The following is a 26,762-nucleotide window of genomic DNA, read 5'->3' as shown; positions in this document are numbered from 1 at the left end:
TAAGATGTCTACAAAACAATTATTAAATAAGATTTAATTTACTTCAGGGACCACATACAGTCCAGTTTCATCTTGAGTGGACCAGACTGGTAAACGTTTGCTATAATAACCTTTAAATTTATACACACCGTGTATGTAATGGAATTGTCTATATTTTGCAAGATCAAACAGTTACTACTGAAAATTAATAAAATCTCAACATAAAGTAATTTTTAATGAAACATTCTGGTGCATAATGCAATGAAATGTCAAGAAATTTTTTTTTAAAAATAGCCCAAATTTTATGACGGCGTGACCTGTGTCACGTTATTGACAGTGAAAAATTCCACCTCAGCAGCTACCAAGCCGCTACAGGAAAATAAATCTCACTGAGAAACTCTTTGAACTGTTTTATTTACGTCTATACTATATGCCGGAATATACAAAAACATATTAACAGAAGAAATACTCATACCCCAGCCAATGCAATAGTCAGAGACAGAGACTATTGCATTTAATGTAATTTCTGCTTGATGCAATGTGCATGAAGTCAAAAGATTGAAATGAACAAAAGTAAAAAAAAAACACAACTGTTTCATTTGATTCAGTTTTATATGATTGAATATGCAGAACGAATAGAATGAGGCTAAAAGGTCTATTGCTTTATAGCGTTTCAGGTTGTGCATCATGTTATTGAAAAGTAACAAGTAACTAAAACTAATTACTTTTGAAAACAAGTAATTAGTAAAACAATTGGATTGGTTTCTCGGAGAAGTAATTAGTAATTAGTTAATATTTCCACGAACTTGAGCAACCAGCATTGATTATGTCTATGCGTCTCTGTACCTGTGTATTATGTCTGTGGCTGTGTCCACTAGGGGGCGTGTAGACCCATATCTATGGGAAGACCTGTCGCAGAAGAAGACACAAGCCCCGCCTCCTCTGGTTCGTATTTGACCAATCAGGAGTCCTGCAGCTTTTCACTAGTGACTCAGAACTGATAAATACTGACACGAAGCGAAAGAAAGAAGCTTCGGGTTTCATCCGGTCACACAGTTTTCTTCCACCCCGGTCACCAGCTCACCCAGGCGCCACACACTTCATCATGGTGGGGGTAAAAGTGATCGGCAGCGACCCGGACTTCCAGCCGGAGCTCGCGGCCGCCGGCTCCAGGCTCGCCGTGGTAAAGTTCACAATGGCAGGGTAAGCTAATCGAGTCGGCGGCGAGGCCTCCACGTTCCCCGGGCTTCAGCATACCTTTATTCAGCTTCAGACTCAAAAACTACCAGAACCGAGTGTAAAACTACCAGAACTGAGTCTACTATTCTTTCCATAAAATGACCCGGTTCTGAAATAATGAGCTTCATCTAAGTTAGCATGCTACTGTTAGCATGCAGGAGCTAACTAGCTCCGCTGCTTACAATGACATGGCAGTATTTTGAGTAATTGACAGTATTTACAGTAACTGAACTAAATATGTTTTGTCTGTTAATAATTAAAAGGAACAGACTGTCATCAATAACGTGATCGGCACCATTAAAATTATTTGAACGTGCAATCTGTTAACATCGAGTTCCTCAAAGTAATAGTTATTACTATTTATATGGAGTAATGGCATTACTGTGTAATGTTTTTTATGAATTTGCTTAATTCAGACGTTTGTTCCCATCTGGACTGTGAAACCTTAACATGAATCCAACTGTTATTACCACATTGAAGAAATCTACTCTCAAGTTCATGCCTTGTCATCTGATCTGCGTCCAAGCCAAAAGACGAACCCAATGTGGCCCTCGCATACACTCACACACGGGGTGTATTTGGCAGCAGTAAACTAAATTTCATGCAGATTTTCAGAATGTATGTTGGGAATCTTTTCTGATTTCATTCAAAGAATCTCAGTCTGAGCTCTGACTGTCCTTCCTGTCTGTGAGTCAGTCTACTGTGGACCTGCAAGAATCATTAATACCAACAGATGTGCTCTTAAATCGCCCATAAGATAGGTGCATGAGACACTATATCATGTTGTTGTTATGCTTTTGGATTTCAGTGTAATACAGACATGGTATCCAGAGGAGGATAAAGGTAGTCATGGGCACCTAGGCTATTTTTTTGTTTTGGGCACCCTCTTATGCGACCCAGCCCCAACTTAACTTTTAGTATGTTCACAACAACAGAAGTTCACAAATGACACACACACACACGGTATACTTGTATTTCTGTAACACTGAATACCATATAGGGCAAAAATATACATAGTAGCAGCAATAATGTAAATATTGTTCCTGGGACGCCTCTATTTCCATGTGTATATACATATATATTTGCTGAATTGTGTTAATTTAGTCATCTTAAATGTATGTCAGTTTCTTTTTTACCGACAAGGTGCCGTTAAAAAAGAAACTATAACATACATATACGTTTATCTAATTATCTGCTTATATATACATAATCTATGTTCTTGTATGCCACTATAACTGCAATGTGGAGGTGATGTGATTTCCTCATCTAATTTAACAGCCTTCAATTATAACAAAAAGGTATTCAACCAGATTTTGGCTAAACCAAGACACATCTGCAGCAGCACAGACCAGCCTGATTTTCTAAAGCAAATCAAGCAGATGAACAAAAACAAATTCAACAAAAATCAGTCATAGAGAAGCAGCAGCAAATGTGAGGATCATAATGGCAGCAATGCAACTGCGCAGCAGCCCAATAAACACACTTTACCTTTACTGGGTCATCCTCCTGGCTGAGAAGCCTTTGGTGAGGCTGGGAAAGGCAATCGGTTTTGCCCCATTGTGGATCTATGTTTAGTTTTCAAAAGTCCAATGCCCATATTCACGAAGTGTCTCATAGTTCTCTCAGAGAGCTCTTAACTTGGCCTAAAAATTCCTAGCAAGGAATCTTGGCTTGAACGTGATTCAGGAAGTTTCGAAGAGCCACTCTGAGCAAGGAGTTGACCAAAACGTTTGTCTGCTAAAAGCTGTGATTGGTTGTAAGAAAGAAAAAAAGCACTCTGTGCTCCTAGGAATGAATGGAGAGTAAAATTAACCAATCAAATATCTTGGGCTGTATTAAAAATGTGTGATCATAATAATTATTTAATGTCATGATGTTGAAACTCTGGTCCCCCGGCTAGCTCAGTTGGTAGAGCATGAGACTCGCAATCTCAAGGTAGTGGGTTCATGTCCCACACCAGGCGCCACCTTCCCGTGGGCTCACCACCTGCAGGAAAGGTCCTCAATGGGTGCGATGTGATCTGGGTGACGGTGTTCAGACTGACACCCCCGCAACCCAGAAACGGATATGCAGGAGAAGATGAATGAATGATGAAACTCAGAAAAATTTAATTTTTACACAGCTTAAAAATGATTGAACTTACCTCGTTCACATGCAGATTATTATATTATGACTACATTATTATATTGATTTGCTTATTGTTATAGTTTATGTCCATGCTGGTTATTTTTGACACTTAATATATTTGATTATAATGGCGGATGCAGCGCTCACCAATTCCTGTGATTGGTGGAGCTCTTCTACAAAAGATTTGATTTGGCAGAACGATGAAAACAACAAATGGAATAGAAACCAAAAAAAGAAGTAGAAAGCCCAACTGTACAGAAGAGCAGTGTCTGCTGTTCGCTCCTCCCTGATGAGCTTGACCACAAACATTATTCCTGCATGATCGAGCCTGTAGCATGTCATTAAATCATTGTCGTTAAACATATGGAGAACACCTTTCCTTTCTCTTTGTCTTTCCACCATCTTGTCTGTTTAAGAAACTTAAACAGGCTTCATAAAAGGCTTCATAGAAGCAGATGTGTCATCCGTGTCGTTGTGTGTCTCGGCTCGATCCCTCAGACTTCACTTCAGAGACAAGGTGAAGTGCGGTGGTCATTATATTATCAGCCTCGCCGGTAACTTCCCCGGGGCTGGAGCAAACCGCAGCTAGCTGGCTACACCACCGTTAGCATGCTCGGACTCCGCTTTCCAACGGTGACGCATGTAAACAAATCAACGAGCGTGACCATGCAGACACCTGTTGACTGGACTCATGTCTGGACAGACTTTTTTTTTTTTTGACCTATATGTGTATATAAATGTTTTACTTTACAGACCAATAGAGGCTACTCCAGTTCCAAAATTAGTTTGACCAATCAGAGGGCCCCTCCACACATGGGGCCCCGAGGCTGCAGCCGAGGTCAGCCTGTGCATTAATCTGAACCTGATGGTATCAAAAGGGACAAAAATGACCTGCTAATTTATTTTTTCCCACTTGAGCGTCAAACCTTTATTTTTTATTTTTTAAAGAACAAAATGACTCATTGATGTGCACCAAGACAACTCACTTTATTCAGGTGTCGCTTCCCCACAATCCACAAGACTTCTTTATTGTGCTCGCCTGCAACAAAAATCATAGATGTCAGCTCGGGATGCACCGACACCACAAGTACTAACCTTTAGCTACTTGTTGATACTGAGTACTGATCCGAGTACTTATTAGATCCCATGAAGTGGGTCTGATTGATATAGAAATTTTGGGGCTGATTCCGATATTGGGGTAGAAAGAATTCCGATAACCAACATATCGGCCTATTAAATATACAAAGAACTAGCTGCTCTTTATGGCTTGGATATAGTTCCAAACATTTGTTGTTAGGATATAAATTGAAGATGGAACATTTAGTCTTAGTCCCACTGTGCAGTACGTGCTACAGCGGGCCGGGCCGGGACAATGCGGTAAGGCAAAGCGCACCCAGACCCGACTCTGCTGTGTGGCCCCACCGCAGAGTACGGTTAAAATGTAGAGGGGGTCGTGAACGGCGCAAGTATGGAGTCATGATACTACAGTCATCGCAGGACCAACGCAGAAGTTAGGGCTGCAGCTCAGGCGGTCGTCCGAGTAAAGCCACGAGCCTCCATTCTCTGTCACACGGCTTGTTCTCATTCTGAACATCCAGCTCCCACTGAAGCTCCTCCTTTACTGTTCTGGGGAAGAGAGGCTGCACCTTGTCGGAAGACTAAGATGCTGTGCAGTGTGCCGACATTTCAATGAACCGAGTTAATAAAACAACCAGTGTGTGCAAAGCGGCGTATGTAAACAACAATGGGAGGGTTTATATGGCAGATGAGCTATTTAAATATTGTGGGCTTATCGAGAGTAGGGCTGGCTGGTTTGGCCTAAAAAAAAAGAAGATCTTTTTAAAGAATTTAAGTTTTGATTTGATTTTTTTTAAATGTATTTTTCTCAGTGCACTTAATTACTGCAGACATCCAATATTATTGTCAAATGTGTAACTGTATTGCTGCGATTGTCCTCGGAGTAAAAATGCATATAAACAATCTCAAAATAAAAAGTAAATGAGGGTCTGTCATTCAACAAATTCAAGCTTTAACATAGGTTTAAGCAAAAGTGCAACAGCAACGTCACAGTGGCTTAATTCTTCCGATTAAGAAATCAGATAACTAAACAAACATTACTATTTAACTCTTAGCATCTCAGCATAGTGGAAATAAAACATTAAACATGTTTTTTTATATGCCTTTGGTAGACATAGCCTATTCAAAAGTAAGTCAACTTTATTTGTATAGCGCTTTTCACAGACAGTGGTCACAAAATGCTTCACAAAAGTAGACGTATATAAAAGATCATGCAATAAAGTACAAAGTTTAATTTTTTTTTTTAAAATGCATAGGATGTAACTCAACACAGGGTCACTTGGTCTAAACTGCTGTACAACGGCTTTGCAAACATCCACATTGATGTGTTGCTTCATGGTGTTTTGAGTGTAAAAAATACGTCCAAACCGCGACATGTTGTCATGAAAGGTCGGATAGCACAGTGCTACTTCCCTAGCCTGCTCGCTGGCTGCAAACTGTGGAATGGATTTCCTGGCTCATTACTCCTCGTCTCATTGAGACCCGCCTCCCTTCAGGAAAACCAGTCCACAGTTTGCAGCCAGCGAGCAGAGCAGCAGCAGGGAAATGCTTGAGTGAAGCACAGACGAGGCTTCATGGTTCAGAAATCTCCGCAGGTTGGATGGGAAATTTGCGATCCGTGAATTATGTTGGTATCGGTTACCGATACTGGATCTGATCGGACCCACCCCTATCTTTAGCAGGTGTGCTATAGCTGCCGTCTTCGTTTCGGACCTCTCCCATTCTTCGAAATGTTTATTCTTCAGGTGCTGGAACAGATTTGTTGTACTGCCGCTTCCTGTAGCAACAGCCTTTAAGCATATTTTGCAGCGAGGCTCCGTCTGTTGTTCATCTGCAGCATCAAAACCGAACCAGGTCCAAATGATTAAATTAGCTGTGCCTTTCTGTTGCAAGGAGTCCTGCTGCCGCAGCCATGTTGTTTGTTGTTTGTTGTTTGTTTGTGACTGTGTTACGAGGGGAAGGGGCTGGCTCACATTGTGCTACGGAAATCCACAAGGAATGGTGGAACGTAGAGGTGGGCGATAAGGCAAAAATATCATATCACGATTTTTTTTTTAAATAATATCATTATTGTTTTTTAAGTGGATTTCTTTTTTGTAATTAATTTGAAGGTTTCTGAACAGACAACCACACCATTTCCGATGTACAACATAGCCCCAACAGAAAAAATAAGACAATTTAGGCCAAAGAACCTTTCTGAACATATTTTCATTGATGTAATTTGTGCATTTTTGCCAACACGTGCAAATAACGTGAACATTCTAAAAAGCTCACTGTGGTCCCTCCTGTCGCCCCTCTGCCTCCTCAGGTGTCAGCCCTGCATCAGAATAGCTCCGGCTTTCAACATGCTGAGTAACAAGCACCCACAGGTCGTCTTCTTGGAAGTCGATGTTCACAATTGTCAGGTATGTCTCATGGTGGGTTTCATCTTTTTCACATCTGGAGAAATGATGAAAATAAAGTGTTTCACCCCAGCAGAGAGGCGAGAGCTTGTCTCTGCAGTTTTTCTCCACCAGGAGAAAGGAGGCTGGCACACTTGTTCAGTTCAACTCTGTGGTTCACTCCTGTTATTTATTACTATTGAACAATCCTCCCTGTTAGACACGCAATTCATCATTTATGTCACCAAATCCATTAATTGTGGGTTTTTGGTGTCTTTCAGATTTGGGGAAGCGGCAAACTTTTAATGTTGTTTTAACGTGAGTTCAACTAGTTCCATGAGGCACAATGAGAGACGGCTTCAGATTATCTTCTGAGAGTTTAAGAAGTGTTTAAACATGTTCTATTACGTCTCACAGAATGACTCGACTTACCAGCAGGAAGTGATCCAATGATTAACTAGACACCGATGCAACAAACTCATTTTTGTGCTGCAGATGGTGGGAACATAAATAATAATAAAAAACCGCAGTCTATATATTCTCCGTTCTTTATTAACCTGGATTAATAATCCCAGAAAGTCCCTACAGTATGTCTGTACTGAAGCTTCTTGCCTTGATTCACTTCAGACTCGGTTTAGTGTTGAGGACTAACTTATTGGTAATCCTGCGAGCAGCGAGACTGTTGCCAGCACAAGTACTGACAGAAACACCGAGCCAAAGTTCAGAAAAAATTCAGTCTCTTCACATTTGGTTTTGTAAAAAAGAAAGTCGTCATAAAAAGTTTCTTGATAATATCAAACAGGTCGACTCACATTTCTTTGTTTGTCTTCAGGCAACTGCAGCAGCCAACAACATCTCGGCCACACCGACTTTCCTGTTCTTCAGGAACCGGGTTCGGGTGGATCAGTACCAGGGCGCGGACGCAGCGGGGCTGGAGGAGAAGATCAAACAGCACACAGAGAACGACCCCGGGAACAGCGAGGATTCAGACATTCCTAAAGGATACGTGAGTGCGCTGGAGACTTGACACGCTTTCATGTGTTCACGTGAGCAACACATTGGGGTTGTTAACTGAGATTGTTTCTGCAATGCATCATGATACAGACGTGGATGATCCTGCATCGTCCACCGACAAAACCTAACCAGTTCTAACTTACTAATGTGGTTTCTTGATTCTGCCACAGTGGAACAATAAGAGTCTCAAGTTAAAAGTTAAACCGAGTACTACGTGACATCATGTCTTCCACAGGTACGCAAAAGAGGACAAGCGATGTCCATAGTCTGGAGATTCTTTAGAAACAATAATAGATTTTATTTCGAACGTACTTTTCATCTAAAAACCTCAAAGTGCTACAAGCACATTTAAAAAAAAAAAATCACAAATACCTAAATAAAAGCATTGGTGTGTGATGAGAGTGATTTAGTTTATTTTGGCAGTGACAGGAAGTCAGTGAAGCATGGGGCGTATCGGGTGATGTGCTTATGTTTTGCTGTTCTGGGTCAGCTGGAGCTTGTGGAGACTCTTGCTGGGGATCAAAATCAATATTTGGTGGAATAACCCTGATTTTGAATCCCAGCTGTCGTGCGTCTCGGCATGCTCTCCACCAGTCTTTCATTGTTCTTGGGAGACTTTATTCCACTCCTGGTGCAAGAATTCCAGTAGCTCAGCTTGTTTGATGGCTCGTGATCCTCCATCTTCCTCTTGATCACGTTCCAGAGGTTTTCAATGGGGTTCAGGTCTGGGGATTGGACTGGCCATGACGGGGTCTTGATCTGGATTGACCTTGCTGTGTGGCGTGGAGCATTGTTCTCCTGGAAGAACCGATCCTCAGAGTTGAACATTGTCAGAGCAGAAGGAAGCGGGTTTTCTTCCCAGATAACTTTGTATGTGGCTTGATTCATTCGTCCTTCGCAAAGACGAATCTGCCCAATCCCAGCCTTGCTGAGGCGCCCCCAGATCATCACACATCGTCCGCCAAAATTCCACTTTGCCCAACACCTGATGGTCTAATGGTGAGACGGAGACCCGGAGAGGCCGACGAGCCTGTGGAATTTGGCGGAGGATCGGTGGTGATTTGGAGTTTTGAACTTTCAGCCCAGAGCAGAGTGAGAAAAAGACCCTGTAGACCCTCCTACTGTAAGAAAATTACATTCCGTGTTTACAAGAAAAACAGGTTCATGTTAGATTTGTGTCCAAAGACCTGAGCTGAAGACGAGTCTTTGTGATTTCCTGTTATTTCCAGATGGACCTCATGCCTTTTGTCAGCAAAGCCGGCTGCGAGTGCCTCAACGAGAGCGACGACTGTGGCTTCGACAGCTGTTTAATCAAAGATTCTTCCTACCTGGAGTCGGACTGTGATGAACAGGTCAGTGGTGGGGGTGGGATGGGGTGATGGAGCTCCAACTGCTACAGGAGGTCCGGCTAGTGCTGACAGAAAATTGTCAGGAGCCAGTTTACAGGATATGGAACATAATCTTAGTTCTTTTAACTGTGGAATTGTTAATTCCTTTTTAATGTGTCCAGCTGTTGATAACGATCGCCTTCAACCAGCCGGTGAAGCTTTTCTCTATGAAGCTTCAGTGTTCAGACTTCGGTGAGTTTTATTTAGTTCATTTTTAAGGCGATGCAGTGAGAATCATCCTGTTCATCCTTTCCTCTGCCTCGGTCTACTTCCCTTCCTCCTCCTCCCGCTGCTGCTCAGCCCAAGCCCCGAAGGTGGTGAAGCTGTTCATCAACCTCCCGCGGTCGATGGGCTTCGATGATGCCGAGCGGAGCGAAGCCACTCAGAGTCTGGAGCTGTCGGAAGAAGACTACAAGGAGGACGGCTCCGTCGCCCTGCGCTACGTCAAGTTTCAGAACGTACAAAGTGTTACGGTAAGAATGGGCTCCACCTCATGCGAACATCCTGAACTGACGATGGCAAGCTCCACACAAAACTAACTCCATGGTCAGCGACGTTTGTGTGGCCATTCCAGCTTCTCTGATACGAAGAGCAAACTACTCCCCGCTGTAGAGTTTGTTTCAAATCCGTGCCAAAGACATTAAAAAAAAAAGTAAGCTCACACCCCAGAGTGGGAGCAGCGCGGTGCATTGTAGGCTGCACATGAAGATAACACCACCATCTCTGAAGCAGGTAATGCTATCAGCTCAATGTTCACATGGTGACTCTTCTTTATGAAGAGAACAGTGGCAGATTTTTTTTATTTATTTTTTTGCTGGTGCTGTGGGGGAGCTTGGATCTTGCAGTGATGTCGTTGGGGAAATTTATGGATCTCTAGTTTATTTTCTACTGTCACACCACTACACCGTGCACTTAACCAGTAGGAACTCCGAGATTTAAAATGTTATGATGCGACACAATATACAAGATGTTTAGCCAAAGTGATTAAGATGAGAGGTTTACAAACCTGCCACTGGACGTGAACTTCAACACAATTATATCACTGATGGGGATTCTTAACAGTTAACGCACACCTCTCCTCCATCCTTCTGTTCCTGGGCTCTCCTCAGTCAAAGTCGGGGGTTATCTCCACTTCCTGGTCACTCTCTCATTTCCAGTACGCAGACGTTTTAGTAAAAATGGCTCCAAGTTTAATACCTACAGGTTTTATTTATAGTACGTTACGCAGTCACCAGGAAAAATGCGTTCTCATTAACAGGAAGTGGGAAGTTCAGAGGTTAATACGTGCGCTGCACCTATTGGCTGAATCAGGCGACACTGTTTTTAGAAACATTAATAACTATAAGTTTTATTATTGTATTTATTACAAGACCACAGTGGGCACTACATTATTCACACATGAATAAATCTAAATAAACCACTTAAAAAAAAAAAAAAAAAAGTCTTATTCATGGGGGTGCTTTGGCTATTAGTAGTAGTCTTTATTTCGAATTTGTACAATGCAAAAAAAATAAAATAAAATAAAAAGAAAGTAATATACTGTACATACAATTCGAAAAGGAGTAGGTTGAAGTAAAACTTATGTTTCCTACCCCTTTATACATTTTCAGTCTTGTTTCTTTTACAGTTTTACAAATGATTCAATTTGCAATCAGAACTTACATGAGCATAAAATATTTCTACTTTTAAGTCTCTACAGTTTATACAAATATACAATTTTTGTCGTCAATTTCCACATATACATTATTTATACATATATTATCTACATTACACACAATACATTTTATATAGTTTTAATTTTTTCAAAACACAAAATATCAACTTTCATCTGGATTCTATTCCAGGGGGCGCTACACCCTTGTGAGTTTCCCTGAACGCTCCGATAAACTGGTCCCTTTAAATGTTGTCGCTGCAAGGAATTGTGGGGCAGCATGAGCTCGCCTCCTTTGATAAAGGATGCATCAGTGTTTCCTAGGCTAAAGGAGGTTCTAAAGGAAGCAACAAGCCTCCTTTCCTTTGCTTATTCAGAATTCAGACCGTCCTCATCATGGCCGCCACACAAAACACTTCCGGGGTTCAGGAGAAGTCGATAGATAAGGAGTGAGGAGGGACAATTCGGACGTACCCTCTGAAAACTGATTGCTCTCCTGGTCCTGCACACCTGGCATCAATTACCTGGAGGCTTTGTAACCTCCACCTTGCTCTAGCTCCACCTAGTGGGCCAACATAAAACCTACACAGGTGACCAGTAAACGGGGGAGCACACAAAGACAACAGAAATAAACAATAATCCCATATGAAACATAAAATGGCTCTGACAGGGAAAGATGTTTGCTTCTTTTTTTTTTTTCAATTTAAAGAAATCAACTACTGTGTGCATGTTTCACTTCCTAGTTGTTCATCAAGTCGAATCAAGGAGACGAGGAGACGACAAAAATCAACTACCTGACCTTCATCGGCACTCCAGTACAGGCCACCAACATGAGCGACTTCAAACGGGTACGAAACACCCGGCTGTGCTCGTTCCTCCTCCTGTGTTTCCTTTGGCTGTAGAAACGTAACGTTTGTGTTGTCGTCACACAGATTTCAGGGAAGAGAGGTGAGAGTCACTGAGCCGGAAGAGGAAGAGGAAGAGGCTGCCCATACATCCAAGGACTTTGCTTCTGCCAAAGCAAACACACACACACACACACACACACACACACACACACACACACACAGAAACACGGCCACCAGATGTCGTAAATGAGCCCTGAATGAATTCTCCATCTGTGGGAACTCGGTCTATGAATCATTTGTATTGTAATTCTGATGACGTCTCTGTAAATAAAACCCAGTCTTTTTTCAAAGGCATGCGTGTCATTTCTGCTTTCTTTTGAGAAAGATCACGACTGGCATCAGCAGGAAATGTCTGATAGTGTTAAAGGTTATCTGTAATTGGCAGGGTTTGTGCAGCTTGTGTCCCTATGTTCATGAGAATGAAGCATGGATACTGATTTGTTGGGATACTACACTTGACAGTATGAACTATAACCATGCCTGCCTGTAGGACAAGGATCAGGAAGCACATTTTATTTTCTCACTGCACATGAACATGATCTACATAAGACCAGGAAGTCCGTCACTGAATTTATAGAACACTAACCTGAATTACCCTCTGTATTCTTAATCTTTCAAATCATAAAGTACTTAATATTTTTTAGTGTTGATTAACAAAAATGGAGCGACTGGAAGTCACAAAGCACTAAAAGTATCTGCAGGTGACTCTTGCTCTACGTGAACACAGGAAGGACCATTGACATGGGGATCAAGTAAAATAAAATGAATCAAGCTGTTTTATAATGTGATGGGCCAGGGATTTTTATTGTTAAATTATAAATACCTAACTTCTTAACTAAAAATGTAAAGTTTTTTTTTTCCTTGAGATTAAAATGAAGCTGCGTTTCCTCACTGTGACATAAGGCAGGAAAAGTGCCAAACCAATCAGTGATGAGCAAACAGTCTGTGGTGGCCTGGGAGTGCAAAACACTACAAACTTCAGAAAACACCTCCAAATCTAAAAAACACTTCCCAATTCACCACAACACAAGGGGTACGTGTGGTACCTGCTGACGGCAGGGTGGTCACTGATTGGATTGTTGCCGATGACTTATTATTGTATCCGCGAGAAGCCATACAATCATTTGGTGTAGTTGATCAGGAAGCGCGTATATTAACTCAAAACCAAAGCAATCTACACACCTGTCAACAGTACGTCTCCATTGCACTTCATTTTATTGGCCACTAGATGTCCTCCTCGAGCACTGTGTCATTGGAGCCTGTTTAAAATGAACCATCAAAGCATCAATAAAGCTTCGACCAGCCGTCAGTACCTGAAGGCCACAATGAGGACAAAATATATTGTCTCTTAATTATTGGAAGACAGTCTTTTATCAACTGACCGCGGACCCTGTTACAGAGACAGACTGTGATTCTGTCCAATCAGTGGTGAGCATGTCATTGGCAGCACATCCAATCAGTGACGACCCTGCTGACTGCAGGTACCACGCGCTTCCGTTGTGTTGTGGTGTATTTTGAATTTGGAAATGTTTTTAAATCGGGAAGAGCTTTTTAGATTGGGAAGTGTTTTCTAAAGCTTGTAGTGTTTTGCACTTCCAGGCCACCGTAAGGTTTTGGGTGTCCATACAAAAATCATGGCCGTTTTCCAATTCGTAGAACGCCTGTGCGTACTCGCATACGTCATGAGTAACTACTTGCAGGGCATCCTCAGAAGTGCGGATCTCTTCCGGTATCTCTTGCCAAGTGCATTATGGGTAATTTGTCTTCCCAAGCCTACACAGGTCAGTGTCGATGCATCCTGGATAAAGTGGGCGGAGCAAGGACACATCCGGGTATTCCATTCGTACTCGGTGAGAAACAGCCTAAGAATTGGATCAGTACTTGGTCTCCCACTGAGCAGAGTGTGGTTCTCCCTGCCCACAACTGTCAGAAACACTGATTTTGCCTTTTTCCATTTGCTAACAAGAATTGTTCTAATCTCTCCAAGTACGCTTCGAAACTTTCTTCGTATTCGTCAAAGCTAAGGTCTTCACTTTTTCCGAATGCCGCCGCCATTTTCCTCTTGCCTCAACAGAGTCTTTTACTCCTCTCACCTTATGGAAATTCTCTCCTCGTCACCAAAAGTCTGTTGTGTCTTCAGACAGTGTTGTGAATTGGTCCTCAGGTGAAGAAACGACAGAGAGGCGAAGCTAAAAACTTGTGCAGGTTTATTAGCACACGGCAGGAAAAACCAGCAACATGCAAGCTTAGTCAGCTCCCTACCAACCCAGACAAACTCTGCCTGGAGCTCCCCTTGTGGTGTCCAGGCGCCACCTATAGACCGAAACAGGCTATAGCAAGTCACTCAGAACAGAGTTGGCTTCACTGTAAACAAATGTCCTCTCCTTTGTTTCTCTTAAACACCACAAAGGCTCACCAAGGTCCAACAGGCTGGCCTGCCTGAGGTTTAAAGCCTGGATCCAGTCCTGTGGCCACTGGTGCATTCAGTCTCCATAACAACAAAGCTTCACCAGCGCAGCACTGTAATGGACCGGCAACATCCTGCAGGTACCCGTTAGCAGTATCACTGACGCGCAATGCATACTTTCTGCATTGTGCGTCCGCAGGCCACTTTGGACTTGCTTGTGGACCGCGCATACGCACGTGGTTCCATTCATACATTTCAGGGTTCACGTAGGTTCGTGTTCCATAACGTAACGTAACAAATCCCCAAAATATTTACACTTCTGCTGGAGTGCGTTCTCTTCTTTTCAATATTCCACACCAGGAGTTCTGAGCCATCTGGCTACCGTAATATAATTTTTAAATTGGGATTGTACAGATGGAGATACCGGTGGATCTCCTCACACAAGTGTTCAGCAGGGGTCCATTGTCGTCATTTGTTGCTCTGGCGCAAGTGCAGTCGGTGCATTCAGTCCACACCGTCACAAACATTGGGCTGCACGCCATGGTTGGGACCTAAGGTCAGGGCTACAGGCCAGACAGGCAGAATAGATAGAGCTAATAGAATAGAATAAAATCAGGTGAAGTGCAATGTCACTGTCTCTAATATAGCTTGGTGTCCTGCACACTGGGACTAAAACCTCCATCAAGAGGGAAGAAGCGGAAATTCTGAAGAATTCTGAAGAATTCCTAAATTCTGCTTGAGCATTTGTCTTTCTGCAGAACCCCACCGGCTTAAACGTGGGATCGAGCAGTGTAACCACAGTTACCTTGAAAAAGTAATCCAATTACTGATCACTAGTGACTCCTTTAAAAAATAACATAGTTACTTTACTGATTACTTGTTTTTAAAAGTAACTAAGTAAGATTACAAGTAACTTTTGTTACTTTCAGCAGCTGCCGACAACACCCCCCATCGTCTCAACATGAAAAACTCAGTTCTGATCACTGGCTGACCTCCTGCTGATACTTATTTAACCTTTGACCTTCATTCTTTGTATATTTATATCCGACTCACACTTTTATTATCAGATTTTTACTATTACTGGTATTTATTTACCCAGAGATGTACTTGTACTCTGTTGTTGCACTATTTATTTATTTGCACTAACGGTCACTGGTAGAGTGTTCCAAAACATACCACCAAACACAGAACATACGTACTATAATACATACAATACATATAAGACGTAACACATGAGAAAACATACTATATTACAAAACAAACAATACAACACACAAAGAACACTCCCATGTATATCCCTAAAGTGTTAAAGTTTGGTGCCTTATTACACATTCCAAATATTACCCTTACACCCCCCCCCCCCCCCCCCCCCCCCCTCCCTCACACTCATACACACTGACCTGCTCATGATTTATTTATTTATTTTAAATATGTCCCTGTGTACTAAAGTCCCTCCTTGTGCTCACAGGTTTGCTGACAGAGAAGACATTTTTTAAATTGTCTCCTAAATGAGACTTATGTGGTACTTTGTCTAACGGTCACTGGCAGAGTGTTCCAACTAGAACAGCCCTTGACTGAAAGCACATTCTGTGCAAACTGCTCTCCATAGTCCTCCTGACTGTGGATCTCCTCCTCCAGTCTCACGGTCCACCTGTGGATTGAACACTCTAATGTTTCATTATAGTATTGATAGTGCGTCTTTATTACCCATTATGATCATTTGATGCCGTTAACATGAGTTTTCTGAGTTTGTTATTGTTTTCTAATGAGTTGGGCGGGATTTATGCTTGAAAATGTCAGTCCGATCTGGCAACCCCGCAGCTGAGACGATGGCGCTGAGACGCGTTCGGGGCAGCCGGCTTCGAGGTGAGTTCTCAGTGGCTTTTTTGGGGGGGGGGGGGGGGGGGTGGACCCGGTGACCCGGTGACCCGGCCCAGTGAGGAGCCTACTGACCTTCCTGACCTTTGACCCGACAGGGGACGTCGGGGAGGAGAGCGTCCCGCTGGACGTGTGCAGAAGTAAGTCAGCTCCGCTTCACCTGGCAGCTCCTCCGGGCTCTCCGCTGCCGTCGCTCCTCTTTATACAAACTTTGAAAACATTTTAAAACTCCAGGTCAGTCCGAACCCCTCTGACTTGCGGCATACGGTCGCGAGTTCTAATCCCACCGTGGACACAAAACCTTTGGTTGTATCTAAACACTAAACCACAGTGCATTGATCAACAATACAGCGACTCCAGTCATTAAAATCATGTTTATTAATACATCCAAGTTGCGGATCAGTCCTCTCCTCCCATTCTAACGGTGTGTTTATACAGAATTCACTGATCTCACTTAAAGCTGAATGAAAAAGCAGAAAGTTACTCTTCCTTCTACTATACCCCCTTTTCAAACATGAAACCCACATATTGTTAAATCGGAGTGTGTGCCAAGTGATCTCTGGATTATTATTATTATTGTTATTATTATTATTATTATTATATATTATTATTATTATTATTATTATTATTAATATTATTATTATTATTATTATGCACATGTTTGAAACAAACAAACAAACAAAGTTCATCCAATGCTGAATACAATTTATGTTTGTTCTTCTGATGCTTTTCTTCTTTCTTGCATGTGTATTTATGACGTCATAATGAAGTCTATATTTTTTCTTATCATCAACAGTATTTCAAGAAGAAAAAGCAGAGTTAAAATGAACCTTATATTTAGTCGAAAACTTCACATTTCACATTTTGACTTTTAAAGTTTTGTAATGTTTGAGTTGACTGTGTGAAATGTCACTGGAGAGCTGTATCATACTAAAGACAAAAAAAAAAAAAAAACGGCTAAATGTGAACCTTTCAAAAGTGTGTGGAGAACCGGGAGGTGCGGCTTTAGTTGTGTTGATGGCGACAAAATTGTAATCTTCTGCAGTGGGGACAAATCATCATGAATCATTTAATGTCACAGTACACGATGCCATCATTTCTCATGTGTCTACAGAACTGTGTGAAAGTGTTTATTTGCTGTGGAGACATCAACACTAACAACACTGTTGTTAGTGTTTTACACACCATTGTGTTAGCCTCTCAGCCTTATTTAATCACATTTAATTCTGATTATACTGCCAGAGGTTCCCCCGATGTCATTGTTTACTTCAGGACGTGAGGATGAAATTACAAATAAGGAAAATTATGGAAGATGGTGTGTACAGACCCAACGTCCCAGAACAATACAGAATGCCGACAACTTAAGGATTTAATATATAAATTGTAAACGGATTTCACTTCTATAACACTTTTCAACTGCTTGAGCAGTGCCAAAGCGTTGTTAAACGTTGTTAATTACATTCACCGATACAAACACAAATTCACAGGCCGATGGAGGCGGCCGCCATGCAAGGGGCCGAATCCGTCTATTGAGAGCGCTTTGGGGTTCAGTGTCTTGCTCAAGGACGAGTCGACATGTGGACAGGCGGAGATGGGAATCGCACTTAATGGGAATCAAATTTACTAATGTTTAATATTGTTCCACCCCCAAAACACTTGTGTGTGTTTCAGATCATAGTTTGGTCCACTTCACCACTGCTGTTTAATACACTGGCTGATTGTGGCAGCAGGGGATTATTTTTCCTCTTTTTTTCATTTTTCCATTTGTTTTTAAAACCACTTTTAAACACTTAAGTGTGTTAGAAGTATTTGTGGTTTACAACTGAGTTGCCATAAAAAGGAGCAAATATGTTGAGAATTAGGATTACATTACCGGTGGTAGTATTAAACAAATATTTAAAAAAAGGTCTCATGCGTTATATTAGAGCATGTTTAACTGCAGTTGTATGTCATTCATGATATATTCTTTTATGATCTATCCCAAATCTGGTGAAACACGTCGGTCAGCTGCACAAAGTGGAAAGAGTCCTCGAACCGTTTGCTGTTTTCCCCTTTTCTGTCTCATTTGACTATTTATGGAAAAAAAGCTTGGTGTCGTGCTCTTGTAAATAGATTCAGTTTATCTTGAGTAAACATACAGTGATAATACAAATGTGAGTTTACGTCAGTGAGGAGGTGATTGGAATGAATTGGGTTGTTGTTTAAACTGCAAACAGGCCCGTGTCAACACGACACTGGGGGCAGTGAGGGCCACTCAAACAGTGAAATGTGATCAGGGGAATCCAGTCCCAGGAACTCTGTCGGTGTGAAGCTTTTCTAGAGTCACGCCACTTCAGTGTTTGTTTTCCATGTGTGATTGTATACACAGCCAGCTGTTTGTAGTGTGGCTCTTTCAGTTTTCAGGAGCTGCTGATAGTCAGCATGGTGAGATTGAGCGTCACATGTTCCAAGCCTCTTCGTGAAGCCCTCCACCTCCTCTCCCTCCTGGACGTGAATGCAGAGAGTGCAGTGTCCCATGTCCCGGAGTTTAGCTTGAATTCTTTACTGTCATTTATTTCTTCTGTTGGCAGCCTTTAAACGTCACTTGTATCCCTTTAAACTTGGCTCAAAAAAGTACGAACCTTTATATTTCTTTATTTCAACAACACTTGGGTGATATATCTCACACCACTGGCATGCCTGATCATTTACCTTTTAACTGGTGCCACATTATTCATTCATTCATTCATTTATTTATCAGGGACAGTGCAATATACATAGAAAAAATCTGATGTGTTGCACACAGAGTATGTAGCTCGACACTAATTTGCAACTCTCGTCCCTGGAAGGGCTTTTCAGAGGGTAAAAGAGGACATGTATTTGTGGGATGAGCAGCCGTGCCAATGAAAAGCAGCTCTTCTTCAGCGAGAGACAACGTGGAGCGTCGCCTTTTTGGAGAAACAGCCGTCGGCACTAAGATCATGATTTGGGTTAATGACATTGTGAACCGTCAGCAGGATTCTGATTGGTACAAAAATGGAACAGAAACGGCAAATCCGTTGAATTTCTTCATAGAAAAGTCAGAGACGTCTCCCCCGACTTCCAGATATCGAAACAAACTAAGATTGACAGACATAAATGATAAATGACTTTTCTGATGATGGCAAAGCAAAGTTGATGATAATCGACACACGGACGACTTTCTCCATAAATGTGCAACTCAATAAGAATTATTGAGGATTTTTGTTATAAATAGTCTGTAGTACCGTGATTTACTCTTGAAGGAGTTCTCTGGCTTCGTACTGATGGATGTGAGCGACCGCATTAGCTTCAGATTAACTTCAAACTACAAGCAAACATTCATCATCCCCGACTGATTGAACAGCGGCTGGTGTAATGAGATTACATTTCAAAAATGAAAAGTGGAATCTTACCCACCAAACTGTCCACATAAGAATGAGCTTTGATAACGACTCAGTATTCTTACAATGTTAAAGAAGACGTCTGTGGTACTGTCTGACTCCTGCTGCAGAGATTTTTACTGACGAGACAAACGTGTTTTCCCGTCATTCACCAGGATTTATCTCTACTGTGTTTTTCTTTTGTTTTGGTGTTCCACTTTATTGTGGTAGGGCTTGCTAATTAGGCGTCATAATAGACCCGGGGCTTATATGATGACCTGTGATAAACATATCCAGGATATCTCTCTGTTACCCGGGTTGACTTACCCAGACATGCAGACTCGGTAGTTTAACCCAGGGAACTATACTTGAACTCTGGATTTTCTCTTCATGAGAACCCTGGATTTTTCCGTATCGCGACGCTCATTTTATAGCACTGTATTTAATTTAATTTTTTTTTTTTCAGAGCAGTGCATACATCATGCCATTGTCATTATTCTTCACAAATGAGTGGCCGTAGAACATACATGAAAACGACTCATTAAAACCAATTTAACATCGATGCTCTTCTTTATTTTTTTAACAATAGAGCCGGGATGTATGAATACAGAGAAGAAAAAATAAATAAATAAATAATACAAAAAAATATATAAAATAGATATAAAAATAAAATTCCAGCACCTTTATAGCCCTGTATTAATCTCCAGAGGGGAAATTCCTTCCCGAAGTGACCCATCGGTAGCAGGAAACAGGAATACCCGGAAGAAACGGGGAGAACATGCAAACTCCATATTCCATACTCCGGGCCATATTTGAGCCCACGACCTTCTCGCTGTGAGGCGAGAGCGCAAACCACTGCGCCACCTTGGGGCACTTGCCGGGATAAATCAGCCTGGTAACATACTCTGAATATCTAACCTGCTCCCCGGCAGGATACGTTCTCCATAAGCTCACAATGAGTGTAGCCGCTCCGCCTCCTGACCAATCAGATCTCTTGGAAAATGACCCGCCCAATCTTAAATGACCATGATTGGTGCGTGGTTTCAGCAATGAGCAGAGAGGAAATGGGAAAGTATTTAGAACAATCTTTTTGACATGATGAAATAAATCCTGGTCACTGAGGATTTGAAGGATGTTTTTCTTCTTGTTCTTGACTTGTTCCAAGTCTGTTTAGCTCGACGAGGGTTGATCCGCAATAATGAAGGTAATAATAATGGTCTAGCCTGACAGAACTGCAGAAACATTAATTAATGGCGCGCAGATCTACTCATGCCGTCGCGGTGATGAAGTCATATTCCAACACAAAACTCTGGATGGAAAATCTAAACTAAAAGAAGGAGCGAGAGGAAGCTCTGCCTGAAACCTTTCTGCTGTAATGAAGTGAAATTAAATGATCACAGTCTGTCTGTTTATATTTTCCAATGACCTAATATCGTATAATCTCACAAAGTCACGCATTCTTTTCTTTTCAAACTCTGGGTTGAACTAGCAAGTTGTTAACCTGCTTCCTGTTAACGGTTCACAGGATCAATCACGTCTGTGTGAGTCAACCCAGGAAACAGAGAGAGATCCTGGTTATGTTTATCACGGCTCGTAGTACAGGCCCAGAGAGGTTTCCCTCATGGATCAGTGCGCTTGCACATGACAGGGGCGGAGTTTGCAGCGTGTGACCAGTCACACACGCAGAGAAACCCTGCAGAGCAACGTACCATAGAGGAGCAATTTTTCTATGAAAATATGAATAAAACACATCCACCGACCTAAAAGCAACTGCAGCCAAAACCAGAACATTTCTGATTGTTAATGTGTGACTTTGTGAGATTCTATGATATTAATTCATGTAACAGGACAGGCACGGTGTGGCGATCGCTCAGTTTTATTTGTAATGGCAGAAACGTTTCACTGTTCTTCTTTTAGTTTATATTTTCCATCAAGTTGTTTTAAGGCTGAGTTTCCTCTATCTGAGTGTGTTTTGTGTCGGAATATTAATTAATTACCACGATGAGTGGATGTGTGCTCCATGAATGAATGGTTCTGCAGTTCTGTCAGGCGTGACGATTATTATTAACCTCATTATTACAAATGCAACCCTCGTGGAGTTCAACAGACCTGGGAACAAGTCAAGAACAAGAACAAAAACATCCGGCTATCTTTTATTATGTAAAAAACATTGCTCTAAAAACTCATTTTTACTCACTGCTCAGCTCAGTGTTGTATTTGGTGCTATATAGATTAGGTTGAATTGAAACAGTGCACCAATCAGGATCATCTAAGGTCATTTTCCAAGAGCTCTGATTGGTCAGGAGACGGAGCTTTCACCTCTTTATTGAGATCATAACCTGGTCTGGAGGAAGTTAGACATTCAGAGACGTTACCGGGGTGATTTATCGCGGTACGAAGTGAACGAGCGTCGCAGTGCGTAAAAACCCAGGATTAATCCCCACAGTTACCTCGATAAGAGGAATTCCATTGCCCCAAGGCCACATGTGAGACTGTGAGGAGGAGAAATGTTTCATTTGGTTGTTTGAAATGTTGTTTCCAGATCCTGCAGAAAACCTCCGGGAAATCCTTCAAAATGTCGCGAAGCAGCAAGGAATACCCAACGTACACAAGCTGGCTCACCTCGCCAACTTTGTGAAGGTTGGTCCAAACAAGGCTGAAACTACTGGGGCAGGCTGGTGACTGCAGAGGCAGGCACTCAGAGAAAGGTCAAAGGTCACAATTTAACGTGTTTATGCTGCTGCGAAGGACCTCAAACTGTTGTATTTTACATTACGTGTTTTCTCTATAAGGGGATCAGCCAAAGGAGAAAGTGAAAGCGTTCCCTTTCAGAGCGAAGGCCTGAAACAAATGTAAATGAACACGTCTGCAACAGCAAGTTCAGATGATATTTCTGTTTCTGATTAAGAAGATTCAGCCTAGAAAGTGTACACACACGCTAAAACGTTCACATTATAGTTAGAAATACTCTTCAGCCGTTTTTATAGTAAAGCAATTATACATTCAGCTAAAACGTTGTTTTTTCATTTAAATTGTCACAATTCAAATTTCACAGTTTTCTGGGTAGACGTGAGTTTTGACCTTGAAGAAAACATTTTAGATCTTCATTGTTATTTGTCTTTAAACTGACTAAACCACGTATTATCTTGACTGATAAACATCAATCCAAATGAATATGATGCCCTTATAAGTATTTCTGACAAGTTGCACAGTTTGTTTGCAGGATAACCTGTTTGCTTTATTCTGTTTAGTTGATTGTGACATTTGAGAACGAGAAGTCCAGATGAGGTTCCTTCACATGCGGCCTGTACTGAAGCTGTACAAAGTGTTTCTCTCCCTCCTCCCTCCAGCTCCTCTGTCATGTCGGTGTAGCCGAGGACCGGCTTGGCTTCACCTATGAGGAAATCATTATCTGGTGAGGCTGTGAACATGTCACCCAAAGCTGCCTCATGTTTGACTGCAGAGTTCTCATTAGTCCCTGGTTTTCCAAAGTCTCCGGTTGGCCTTGCTGAACGAGGCCAAGGAGGTCCGGACAGCAGGACTCCGAGCTCTGCGTTACCTGATCACCGACGGCAGCGCGCTGGAAAAGCTCCTCCTGCTGCAGGTGGACTTCCTGATTGCACGGTGAGGCAACACCACCCTGCCCAGAGAGGCTTTTATCTGAGACCTTTCTGGACAGTTTGAGAGTTTTCTAACCGCAGCGTTCCATCCCCATGCCCTAATAGTTACTTGTAGTTGATTTATGTGATCGTACCTCATTAGGAGTCGGTACTGATAATGTTCCCTGCAATCTTTACTACTAACGGGAACATTACTGTTGTTGTTTAATGTTACTAATCTTCTTACAGGGAAACGTTCTTGTAAATTTGATTGACTTCGTGGAATTGGAGAATTCATTCACACGAAATGTAATATTTAACTCATCACTGCCTCTTTGCATCTCTTTCCCTGTCATCCTCTGGATGTCGTTTCAGATGCATCGATATCCAACAGAGGAATGAGATGGAGAGGACGCAGGCTCTCAGACTGGCTCACAAGGTGAGCTCATCTGCTCCTCGTCCTACATAATATTTCAAACCGTTAAACTGTCTGACTCTCACTGTTCCACATGGTATAGGTCGCAATCAACAGGTTTATTATTGGCAGCGTTTTAACTGTTTGTAGGACACTCTGTGGCATCTGACACAGCTTTTATTAGGACTGAACCAAGAGGTTGGATACTCAGCCTTTATCACTCAAGTGAAAGACGTCATCTGTCAATGTGACAAATGTTTTAATATGTAAGATGAAAAAATGTTTGATGAAGTGAAAACATGGCGTGATGCTGCGTTTTTGAATACGCCTACCTGCACTGTGGCTCTGCTGCCTCATTCAGATGGTCACCGTCGATGCGCGGCTCTTCCCCGCTTCCGTTGCTAACTCCCTCATCGCGGTGGGCAACGACGGGCTGCAGCACCAGGATAACATGGCTCGGGCCTGCACTGCCATAATTTGTGAGCTCTGTGCGTAAAATGGATAAGTAAAATTGCGGACACACACACAGAGGGAGAGTGTGAGGTCAACAGTGTTGGCAGACCTCTGTGTGGGCCCTTTGTTCATCAGCCTTGAAGAACCCTGCGGTGGTGGCACAGCGAGGCGGCCACACCACCGTGCTGAAGAATGTGACAGACTGTCAGCTGAGCTGCATCAATGAAGCTCTCATCACCACCATCCTCCACCTCCTCAACCACCCACACACAAGACAGTACATCCGCTCTGATGTCGGACTGGAGGTATCGGCACATCTCCAAACATAACGTGCAGCGTGTTTTTTGTGTGTGGAGTTTTTGTCTCATGCATCTGTTTCGCAGCAAATCCTGGCTCCATACACAGACTTCCACTATAAACACACTCCTGACACCGCAGAGGGCCCGCTGCAGTGAGTTCAATGCTGTTTGAGGGACACATGAAGCACGTCAACTTGCTTCATCATTGTAAATAATTTGGCTGTGATCTGCAGGGAGGACAGGGAGGCTCGATTCACTGCCAGTAAAATGTCCATCGTGGCTTCTTTTCGGTCTTGGTCAGGTAAATGAGAGAATCCACAGGTTTGTTGTGCAAAAATGAGTGCCGTCATCGATTTAAAAAAAATATATATAAATAAATAAAAGAAAATCAATGTTTTTAATTAATCGCACAATTTTCTGTAATTAATCTCGATTAATCAAAATTTTTCTTCTCAAGACTAAAGCTTGTCATGGATATTTATTCATGGAAAATCCTGGAAGTAATGTGGACTCTTCAAATTATAGTCCTGACTTTGCACATTCAGAATATCTTCTACATTTTAAGCTGTGAATTGCTCATTGCCATTAATTGCAGCAGGTCAGAGTGTGTGCTGTAAACATGTTGAGTGTGTCTTTTTGTCTGATCACCTTGCAGGTATTATCAACCTCTGTAAGACGGGCAGCTCTGGACTCCGGTCTCTGATTGGCTTGTTCTGTATACCAAATATGGATGTGCAGGTTGGTGTTTTGCTGTTGTCAGTCATAATTTGAGGATGAACAATGAGCAGCTCACAAGCTCAAACACTTGTGATGATCTCCAGATGACCTTGAAGCAAACAACACTGCTTACATTTTATTGTGGAAGAATTATCAGGAGTATACACTGTGAGCAACGTTTGCCTACAATTTGCAGTTAAAATACAACAAAGTTGACAAACTTTTCTGTGGTGGAAGTTCAGTAAGAACCAGATCAAGTCGAGTCGAGTCCTTTATTCGTCACACACAATTATACATAGTGTAATGTGCAGTGAAATGTTTTAAGTACCCGTTCCGCATCGAAACATCATTTTCATATGATGGGATAGAAATAAAAATCTAGAACACACAAAAATGAAAATACCACACTGTATGACAACATTAATAATAAAGAGATTTAAGGCACACGAAAGATAAAAAATGGATGGATAAATATGGGTAGTTTAGTAGTAAATAACAGTACATACAAGGCAAATTGTCGGGACTATTTTCCTCGGTTCAGCAGGTGGAATGCCTGAGGGGAGAAGCTCCTGATGCAATTTTGCCAACATATGCAAATAACATAAACATACTAAAAAGGTAAATATCACTGAGATAAAGTGACTCCTGCAACATAAAAATTAAACTGCTCCTGGCTTTTGAGGTAACGTCCACAGTGAACAGTGAAACATCAAAGTAAAATATACATTACAAAGTATGATATCAAATAACTCAAATAATACTTAAAGACTTATTTAAAATGGGAAAAATAAAAATATCAACTGGTATAAACTAAGGCAATTCTGTAAAATATTATTTAACAGACATTTTAACAGGACTTATGTATACCAAACACTAAATAGTTTATCAAATAGAGCCAAATAAAAAGACAAACTTAAGTAACTGAGGTTATGTCATTTCATTACGTTTTTATATTTTGAACAGACTCAAATTGAAATATCAAAATCAACAGTGCACACCAATAAACAAAATATATTTAACCAATCAAACAGTGACTAAAGAACAGTAGTAAAAAAGAAACAAATATAATATATTTCTGTGGGCTCACCACCTGCAGGAAAGGTTCTTAATCAGTGCAATGTGATCTGGGTGACGGTGCTCAGACTGCCACCCCCGCCACCTGGAAACGGATAAGCGGGAGAAGATGGATGGATGTTATAATATAATATAATGTACAATCATGATTATGGAAAGATATTATTCGAACTATAACAAATAAAGAGGGATACATGTATTCTGTTACAATAGACTATACACTAATACTTCTATACATTCTAGATATGTGTATACACATATAGTACCCACATGTAGGAACAGTCACATCTGCTCACACAACAGAACTGCCATTAACCTCTTCATCTCAGGTTTCCTTATAAAGCTCAGCGATTTAAACAATTAAACTCCAATGTCTATAACCTGATTATTAAGAACTGAAGAGCTTTAGAACATTTTACTGCTCAGATATCAGACACAGTTTTTCTCTCCTTCTGAAAAGAAGGTGCATTATGACAGATGACGTCTGAAACGTTTCTGCACAGCAGCCTGGGGCAAATCATGGTTGTTTGTGTTTTGTCGTCCGGGGAAAAGCCAAACTATTTCCACACGATGGATGTGGATTTTCTCTTCGGGACCAACTCAGCCACGCCTCCTCCCTACACAACGAGACACACTCGTAATTCACTCTGCTGGGTTGGTCGGGTGCACATGTAACTTCTGCTGCATCGGCGCATCAGTATTGACCTTATTCCACTTTTAATTCTCTGTTCTTCCGCATTTTGTCTTGAAGCATTTCCGGTTACTGACAAATTACA

General features: G+C 41.7%; 2 protein-coding genes across 2 annotated transcripts in view; both read left to right on the top strand.

The window, feature by feature from the left end:
* Window positions 1-920: 920 nt before the first annotated feature.
* txnl1 (thioredoxin-like 1) lies at window positions 921-12,057 on the top strand. Its single transcript, XM_080476948.1, has 8 exons — window positions 921-1,182; window positions 6,731-6,827; window positions 7,636-7,809; window positions 9,047-9,169; window positions 9,328-9,397; window positions 9,506-9,678; window positions 11,600-11,704; window positions 11,789-12,057. The coding sequence occupies exons 1-8, from the start codon at window positions 1,085-1,087 to the stop codon at window positions 11,816-11,818; spliced, it is 870 nt and encodes a 289-aa protein (XP_080333074.1). The 5' UTR covers window positions 921-1,084; the 3' UTR covers window positions 11,819-12,057.
* A 3,943-nt stretch (window positions 12,058-16,000) lies between these two features.
* The window catches only part of LOC308117914 (rapamycin-insensitive companion of mTOR-like), a gene marked incomplete at its 5' end in the record, with an annotated part of 40,402 nt that continues 29,640 nt past the window's right edge, over window positions 16,001-26,762 (top strand). Inside the window, 11 exons of the mRNA XM_080477034.1 lie at window positions 16,001-16,037; window positions 16,148-16,189; window positions 21,972-22,069; window positions 22,780-22,844; window positions 22,922-23,053; window positions 23,404-23,467; window positions 23,805-23,931; window positions 24,032-24,201; window positions 24,280-24,347; window positions 24,429-24,496; window positions 24,851-24,933. Of these exons, the coding sequence (XP_080333160.1) occupies window positions 16,001-16,037; window positions 16,148-16,189; window positions 21,972-22,069; window positions 22,780-22,844; window positions 22,922-23,053; window positions 23,404-23,467; window positions 23,805-23,931; window positions 24,032-24,201; window positions 24,280-24,347; window positions 24,429-24,496; window positions 24,851-24,933 (954 nt within the window). The remainder of the gene's footprint in view (window positions 16,038-16,147; window positions 16,190-21,971; window positions 22,070-22,779; window positions 22,845-22,921; window positions 23,054-23,403; window positions 23,468-23,804; window positions 23,932-24,031; window positions 24,202-24,279; window positions 24,348-24,428; window positions 24,497-24,850; window positions 24,934-26,762) is intronic.

This window comes from Lipophrys pholis (genome assembly GCF_963383615.2).
Source record: "Lipophrys pholis genome assembly, chromosome: 12".
Classification (NCBI taxonomy): domain Eukaryota; kingdom Metazoa; phylum Chordata; class Actinopteri; order Blenniiformes; family Blenniidae; genus Lipophrys; species Lipophrys pholis.
This window is presented reverse-complemented; position numbering and strand designations above follow the sequence as displayed.